General features: G+C 53.3%; 1 protein-coding gene across 1 annotated transcript in view; it reads left to right on the forward strand.

Moving 5' to 3' along the window:
• Positions 1–7539, forward strand: part of LOC103367566 (histone-lysine N-methyltransferase 2C) — a 52866-nt gene that overhangs the window by 17560 nt on the left and 27767 nt on the right. The window contains exons 18-23 of the mRNA XM_008295646.1: positions 1797–2331; positions 2759–3525; positions 4631–4900; positions 5490–5836; positions 5915–6105; positions 6712–7152. Coding sequence (XP_008293868.1) covers positions 1797–2331; positions 2759–3525; positions 4631–4900; positions 5490–5836; positions 5915–6105; positions 6712–7152 — 2551 coding nt within the window. The remainder of the gene's footprint in view (positions 1–1796; positions 2332–2758; positions 3526–4630; positions 4901–5489; positions 5837–5914; positions 6106–6711; positions 7153–7539) is intronic.

Genomic DNA, 7539 nt, shown 5'->3' on the forward strand with positions numbered 1-7539 from the left:
TCACCTGGTCAGCGGATCACAATCGTTGTTGATCAGCTGACCGGAGAGCAGCTCCAAGTCGACCACCGTTCCCTCCAGCTCTGCTGCCCCGATCGGAGGACAGCTGCTCTGCTGGAGGTTTCTGTGTCCCCAGCCTGACGTCTCTGAGCAGCTCCAAACAAACTCATGAGAGAAGATTAAACACGATTAAGCCTGAAGGACGTTCTTTTGTAGAAAACTAAATAATCAAACTTGAGAAAACACAGCGTGGACTAGAGAAGCTACAGATGTAAGTAGAGACATTACTCACAATACAAATACATAAACTAAGACAGGCCTAGAACACTAAAGGGAAAACTGATTCTGAAAACTCATGAACGTGAAGCGTTGCAGTCGATACCGAAACTGAAGAAGCACAAACTGTTGAGAAAAGACATGTTTCAGATGACGGCGACAGTCTTGTTCAGACACTGCAGAAGAAAGATTACCTTTCAGGTAGAAACACAGATTGTTCCTCCTCTCTGCAGATGCACATCGAGTCCCATTTGTCCATAAGCATCCAGTTTGGTGTTACACACAGAAAGCCAGTGTTGGCCACACCAACACTCAAAACGGCCACGTGTCAAGAAGCCACACGTTCCCGTTTGGATTTTAATACCTTTTAACACCATTTTTATTATATTAACATCGTCTCACGTATTTTGCAGAATTTGATTCTGAAAACAAAGCACATCTATAAACCCTCTGAAGAAAGTTAAACACCAACCATTCAAAGTGAGACAACCACCAACAGAAGGACTTGAAAACCTGTCAGAAATGACTCAGACCTGTTCCATTTATTAGCTCCCAAACAGCAGCAGCTCTTCAGTCATTATATCGTAGCTGTAACACTGCAGCTTCAGTTTGGTTTCATGTGTTTGCATGTAAACAAACTGTGGATGCTGCAGGGGGCGCTGTGGGACGTATAGACAGTTTGACCACGACGAATGCAGCAGCGTCACTGCAGGTGTGAGGACACAGGTGAGATCACCTGTCTGCAGCCTTCATCATCCTCATCATCCCCGTTCTGTTCAACACGCTGAAACAACTCCAACATGGTCCCAAACAATAAGACGAAAACCGTTTACAAGTTGTCCAAAGTCCCTAAACATTTGTCTGGACTGACTCAAAATGACACACAAAACTACGTCTAATCAATGTTTGTCCAAAGTAACTTCAAACCTCCAAAATTATTCCAAACATACAATTAAAAATTCCTGGAAACAAAACATGACAAACGGTTGTTCAAGATTGCTCAGTGGTTGTCTAGAATCACTCAGTGTGTCCAAAGTTACCCAAAGTTTGTCTGAAATCACTTCAAGACTTTTCAGAATGACTCCAAACGGGTGTGATGGTGGTTTAATATTAGTTCAAATGGCTGGATTGTTCAGAGGACGCTCCAAAACTACAACACTGTTAAAACAACTCTAAATGGAGCAAAACAACTACGATGGTTCACGAATTGTCCAAATTCTGAAATTTGTTCAAGCTGATTAAAAATGACAAAAGAATGCGTCCAGAATAACTTCAACCTGTCAAATGATTTAGTCTAATACAGTGTCGTTACTCAATACGGGAAATATGACAGAGAATTTAGACATGACAAACATCTGTCCAGGATGACCCAGAATGATTTGGTATTTGTCCTCGAGTCCAAACACGTCGGCTGGCAGAGACGGACCGGCAGGGAAAGCAGTCTGAGGTCCCGTGTGGCGGCGAGTCGGCACACTGGCCTGCGTTTGTGTCCTCCATTTTGTCTCTGTGTATTTGTCCTGCAGCAAATGCGTCAGAAGAGCAAGCAGCTGGCCAAGATGGAGGCCACGCAGAAGCTGGAGCAGGTGAAGAACGAGCAGCGGCAGCAGCAGCTCCTGGCCAGCCAGCGTCTGTCCGGATGCCTGTCCCCCGACAGCCCCGCCCACCAGCCCGTCTCTGGGGGCAACGCCTCCCCACTGCACCCCCCTCCGCCCAGGGAGGGGCCGCCGCGGCAGGCCGACGACGTCTTCCTGCGACCGCAGGCCCCTCCCCCCTCCGGCTTCTCCTCGCTGCCTCACTCCCCGCTGCCCTCCTCGCCGCTCCACCAGCCGCCGTCCTCCCCCCAGATGTTCTCCCCACCATCCTCCCGCCCCTCTTCGCCCTGGGATCCCTACAGTAAGATCGCAGGGACTCCTCGCCCCGCCTCCTCGCAGGCCGGAGCTCCGCCCCCCCAGCAGCAGCGACGCAACTCCCTGAGCGCCTCTCCAGCCCACGAAGCCACGAGCTCCCCGGGACCGCCTCCCGACCCCAAGACCTCCGACGCCTGCAGACCCCAACCAGGTAACACTCTCCTCCTCTTTCCTCCTAACGTCTCCTCCTCCTCCTCCTCCTCTCTCCTCCTAACTTCTCCTCCTCCTCATCTTCCTAACGTCTCCTCCTAACTTCTCCTCCTCCTCTCTCTCCTCCTCCTCTCTCCTCCTCTCTCTTCCTAACTTCTCCTCCTCCTCTTTCCTCCTAACGTCTCCTCCTCCTCTCTCTCCTCCTAACGTCTCCTCTCTCTCCTCCTCCTCTCTCCTCCTCTCTCTTCCTAACTTCTCCTCCTCCTCTCTCTCTCCTCCTCTCTCTTCCTAACGTCTCCTCCTCTCTCTCTCCTCCTCTCTCTTCCTAACGTCTCCTCCTCCTCTCTCTCCTCCTCCTCTCCTCTGCTCCTCTCTCTCCTCCTAACGTCTCCTCTCTCTCCACCTCCTCTCCTCTCCTCTCCTCCCAGGCCTGCAGCAGCAGAGCAGGGCGGGTATGATGAGCCCCCCCGGTGTGTCTGACCTCCGCCACGTTGGCGTCCGGCCGGCCGAGTCGTTCCAGCGGTTCGGTCGTCCCGGCGAGCTGGGCGCCGTGTTCAAGGCCCCGATGCCTCCCCAGCAGGAGGCGTTTGGCTGCAGCGGAGGAGGACGACGGGACCCGTCCAGGCCCCCGGACCAGGGCTTTGGCCTCCCCCAGTCGCAGGAGCCTCCGTTCCCCTCCAGCCCCCTGTCGGGCCTGGGCTCCCCCCACCGCAGCCCGTACGCCCCCCGACCGGACTACGGCCAGCAGGCGTCGGACTCCTTCTCCCCCCTGAGCCCCTACACCAGCCCCCAGACGCCCGGCACGCCTCGGCCCCACTCTGACCCCGCCTACCTGCCCGCCCCACCTGCGCTCAGACTGGACCAGTTCGGCCAGCAGCCGGCCGGCCGGCGCCCATCCCCCTCTCACCCGTCCCTGGACCCCTACGCCTCCAACCCGGGAACGCCCCGGCCCTCCGAGCGCTTCCCTCGATCCCCGGGCGGTCAGCGGAGCTCCGACCCTTACTCGCAGCCCGCTGGGACGCCTCGCCCCTCACCGGACCCATACGCCCAGCAGCCCTCCACGCCGCGGGCCCAGAAGGCCCATGAGCCCTTCGGCCAGACACCGGCAGAGAGCTTCACTCCTCAGCCGGCGGGGTCCAGTTCCTCCCCTTTGGGTCCAGGAGAGCCGGGCGCATTCACTGCAACACCTCACCAGGTAGCAGACACACACAAGGTCCGAGTAACCGTCACAGCAGAACACACGGGTTCTTGTGGCTGTAGGATGTTGTAGCAGCAGTAACTGTAAGGTCCGTGTCCCAGCTCTGGTCATGACCGTCCCCTTTTACACTCACATGGAAACACGCTGCCAACATGCAGAAACCAGGACCTGGCTGTGTAGAACATCGGACTGGGGCCAATAAACAACTGGCTTAGGAATGATCTCAGACAGGTTTAATTGTTCCGTTATGAGTTGCCAGTTTGAACATATTTCTGAATAGTTTCAATCAAATTACAGGTTATTTTGGGAAAGTGTTGCAGAACCCTGAATAAGCTCAAAGTGATTTTGGGTCGTTTTGAGGTTTGATACGTTTTGGACAGATTTCGAGATGTTTGGAAAAGTCTGGAGTGATGTCAGCTGTTTGTTGTATGACTTTGAATTAACAAGACTTCACTGTATTCAGGAGGTTCTAACCTGAACCCTGTACTTCCTGTTTCCAGAATCAAATTCTAAGGTATCTGAAACGATGCTATTAAAATGAAAACTGGTGCTAAAAGACATTCAGAGAAACCCAGAGCTGTGAAGGTGGCCTGTAAGTTATGCCACATTTGATGCTTGACTGACAGTTTGATCTGTTTTAGTCTAGGTTTAGGTTTGAATCTCACACTAACATGCAAATGTAGTCGAATCCACAGTGGGTAGCGTAGCATAGCGTCGCTAGCTAGCTAGCTCACGTTAACAGCAGGCAGAGAAAGGAAAGGTGCGCTTAACACAGCAGAGCATAACACAGATTGACTTTGGACCTTTCTGCTGTTGCTGTTAATCTTTAAATCAGTACATTAGCCCTGATCAACGCCCAGTCAGTGCTGTTGGGTGTAGATGGTGCAGCTCATGGTACAGATCCTGCTGCTGGTATTTAGTTCACTCAGAGGAAAGACTCTGATGGACTTAGACAAATACTGTTGCTGAAATGTGAAGTCTTCCTTAAATCGCTTCACTCGCCTCCACGTGCTGCTGTTGGTGCGTCTTTATCTGTTGAGAGTGACCCCGCGAGTCGGACTTGTGTTGACAGGAGTTCTGATTTGTCTCCTCTCTGCTGCAGCAGTCTCCGGGCCGACAGCAGCAGGACTCATTTCCCAGAACCCCCAGCAGCCAGACCCCAAAGCACACCGGGATGTCAGAGGAGGGCGGCTTCTCGGGTTTGGCTGCTCAGACTGCAGGTCACGACCCCTTTGAACAGGGTCACATGACACCAGGCCCGTTGCAGACAGACAAGATGGCAACCAATGACATGTCAGTGGGTGTGGCTTCCTTAGATGGACCAATGAGCATGCTGCCTCAGCTTGGTGACTCTGAGGAGAAGCTGAGACAGGTAGGACAGGTGTTCACAATGCCTTCTCTCATGTCACGTTTTGTTGTGTCGCTCTGTGGTGCACGTCCACAGCGGCGCCGCCATCAGACGCTCGGTAGGCACCACTCGCCAGCTGCAGTCACAAGATGCTTTACAAAGAGTTCAATGTTCAAAGCAACAATAAAACTCAAACACCAAAATATGCAAAGAAAGAATAAAAGCAAGGTTTGTAATGAACTGACCGTTAATCGATTAAATGGAATTAATGATTGAAGTCATTACAGATATCTGAATTGATGATGCAGCTGCTGAATAAGGTTGTGCATGTCGGAAAACGTATTGTAGATGAGCTGCAGTACCTGGTTGTTCCACCAGGTGGAAGCAGTAGCTAGCAACAGGCACCAAAGACTTCTGTGGAGGTTTGAAGAAGTCAGAAAAATCTGGTCAAAACAAAACTAAAGCTCAACTGTTGTCGACGTGTGCGTGATTACGATTGGTGGCAGCAGGAGAGCGATGCTGTGGACGCCTGCCATCGTGTGTTTGGGTGTCTGTTCTCACCTCTGTGGTTCTGAGTGGTTCAGCAGGTTCTGTGTTCCGTCTGCTCCTGCAGCGTCAGCGGCTGCGACAGCTCATCCTCAGGCAGCAGCAGCAGAAGAGCGCCTTACGGCAGGAGAAGGGTCTGCAGGAGGCAGCTCCTGCCGCTCCGCCCGGCGCCGCTCCGGGTTCTGCCACGGCGCTCCACAGCTGGTCCCAGGAGGACTCCGCCGCGCTTCCATCAGATCTGTTTGGACGCCCTCCACCCCCCTACCCCGGCACAGTGCGGTCCGGCGGGGCTCCAGCTCCGAGGTTTCCTGGAGGATTCCCAGGGGAGCAGCAGAGGGGCTTCACCCCCAGCGAGGGTCCCTTTCCGAGGCAGAGCCTCCCCAGAGAGCTGGCTGTCCGAGGACCCGCCCTGAGGTGAGAGGAGCAGCAAAGACCTGGGCCGAACCACTCTTACATCTGATCTGTTGGGCTCATTTCTGCTCTCCTCCCCAGATTTGGTGTTCCTCCTGGCGCTCCAGCGGGCCTCGAGGACTCCTTCCTGCGTCTGCCCCAGGGATCGATGCCAGCGCCTGGGATCGGTGCGGTGGAGGGAGTCCCTGTCCAGATGAGGAGGCCAATGCCCGGAGAGCTCACTGGCATTCGACCTCTTGCACCTCCCAACACTCACCCAAACATGATACCAGGTGAGGACAACACGAGGCTCCTGATGGTGTAGATGCTGAACAGCCTCCACACACCCTCAGACAGTTTGGTCGTTGTGTGTCTGTTCTTTGTGTTGTGTTGTTGTTGTGTTTTTTAGTGTTTTCACCCTTGTTTGTGTCATTTTGTGTTGGTTTTGCTTCAGTCGTTGTGTATCGGTTCAGTTGCTTTGTGTCTTGTTTGTCTCGGTTTGTGCGGTTTCACTGTTGGTCACAGCTGATCCAGTCATGGACGATCAGTGGGACTTTTTGGGTTTTTACTGAATCTGATGCAAACTGCTTTTTTTTAAGACTTTTTAAACTAGATGTAAAATAATGCGATTTTGAGCTCCGATTAGTTTTCCTGAGGTGCCTCATGTGATGCAGGAAGAACGAGTCATTTGCGGGGGTTTTCAAAGATCAGATGCGTTTCCAAGCTGCTGGTGGGTTTTAGGGTTCAGAGGGTTGAACTCGATGCGCAGGAATGTTGCGACAAAGTAGAATCAAATAGAAGTGATGCACCTTTAACCTTCAAACCCACGGAGCTGTAATGAAAGCGCTTGTGTTCAGTTTGTGGCTGCAGTACTTTTAAAGGCTCTGCTCCCCCCTCAGGTGTCCCCCAGCCCTTCCTCCCCCGCTCCCTCCCCATCCAGCAGCACAGCATCATGGGACAGCCCTACATCGAGCTTCGGCATCGCGCTCCAGAGAACCGCCTGAGGCTGCCCTTCCCTTCGCCCGCGACCCCGGACCCCGAGGCCCCCCTGCTGCACCCCAGAGACCCCCAGCCGCCGGCAGTCAGGCCCGGTGCAGCGGCCCGGATGGCGGACACGCTGATGGGCCAGCAGATGGGGATGGCGGGCAGCGGCGTGGAGCAGCTGAACCCGCAGCACATCGGTCACGCAGCAGCGCTGACTCAGGGTGGCGAGGCAGCACTCCCCGGGGCTGATGGGATGGAGGAGCATCTGGAGGGGGAGGACTCGGCCGTGAAGGATCTGGAGGACGTGGAGGTGAAGGATCTGGTCGACCTCAACCTGAACCTCGACCCTGAAGACGGTACAAACACACGTCATCCTGCTCAGATCCTCAGAAGCTAACCGCTCTGAAGTTGTTTATTCAGTTTCTCCTGTCACATCTCTGTTTGCTCATTTAAAAACATCAGCATTAGTTCAGCCGGCAACACGTCGCTGCACCGCGCTTCTGAAGTGTATTACAAGACAGTAATCAGATTACTTCTAAGATGAACACGAGTAGTTCTTCTAAATAAAGTTGTCAAAATGACTTGAAACTTGTCTTAAATGACAGAATCTGTTCCAAGTCATTTGAAAGTCGATCCAACAGGACTCCAGATTTGCTCACAAAGAGTCAGAACTTGTCCCACCAGGACCTGGACAGTGTGAGTCCTGGTCTGAGTCCAGCAGAACCCAGAGAAAGGTAGAGCAG

The sequence above is a fragment of the Stegastes partitus genome, unplaced genomic scaffold (assembly GCF_000690725.1).
Source record: "Stegastes partitus isolate 25-593 unplaced genomic scaffold, Stegastes_partitus-1.0.2 Scaffold1062, whole genome shotgun sequence".
NCBI classification, from domain to species: Eukaryota; Metazoa; Chordata; class Actinopteri; family Pomacentridae; genus Stegastes; species Stegastes partitus.